This window comes from Nanorana parkeri, unplaced genomic scaffold (assembly GCF_000935625.1).
Source record: "Nanorana parkeri isolate BGI_ZX_2015 unplaced genomic scaffold, ASM93562v1 scaffold3162, whole genome shotgun sequence".
Taxonomy (NCBI): domain Eukaryota; kingdom Metazoa; phylum Chordata; class Amphibia; order Anura; family Dicroglossidae; genus Nanorana; species Nanorana parkeri.
Window position 1 is genome coordinate 3003 of NW_017309430.1, and position 647 is coordinate 3649.

Here is a 647-nt window from a genome sequence, read left to right on the forward strand (position 1 = left end):
GGGCCCGCCCCCCCCCCCCCGCCGCCCTCTGCCCCAAGCACAGAGTCCTCATTGGTTGTTGCAGCCCACGGTAGGGGCGGAGCCATCCGTCTGTTTCTTGCGCCGCTTGTTGAGCTGAAGTTTATGGGGAGACACTGAAAAGGATAATGAGTAGGGGAAGACATGGGGGGCGCTATAGTTTATGGGGGGGGCTGTCAGGGGCCCTGTGATTTCTAATGGTGGCTCTGACAGGGACACTGGGATTACAGGAACAGGAAGTGACGGGAAATCTCCCCATGACGGCCATTTCAGAGGGAGGGTCAGCCTAGTCATGACACGTGCACTTTATATGTTAGAACGGAATGACGGATCAGTTTAAAGGGCCGGTAGATGTAACATGTATGTGACGTGTGTTGTACCGTGTGAGCCGTCATGTCAGGCAGGAGGCATGTGCTGTTTTTTGGGGGTCACAGAACGTCGGCTGATATCACCAAATATCGTCTCTTCTCCGGAAATCGCACGTTCAACTCTTTTACATAAACCCGGGAAACGTATTTCTGTGCAGTGGCCCTTTAAATGGCATTTTCATTTACATTCATAATGTCGCCGACAAGTGCCGAGGCGCACACACAGCTCGGCTCCATAAATACGTATATGTGTATGTACAC

General features: G+C 52.4%; 1 protein-coding gene across 1 annotated transcript in view; it reads right to left on the reverse strand.

Moving 5' to 3' along the window:
- Window positions 1–48: 48 nt before the first annotated feature.
- The window catches only part of LOC108802832 (MAP kinase-activated protein kinase 3-like), a 33135-nt gene continuing 32536 nt past the window's right edge, over window positions 49–647 (reverse strand). Inside the window, exon 11 of the mRNA XM_018574685.1 lies at window positions 49–114. Coding sequence (XP_018430187.1) covers window positions 49–114 — 66 coding nt within the window. The remainder of the gene's footprint in view (window positions 115–647) is intronic.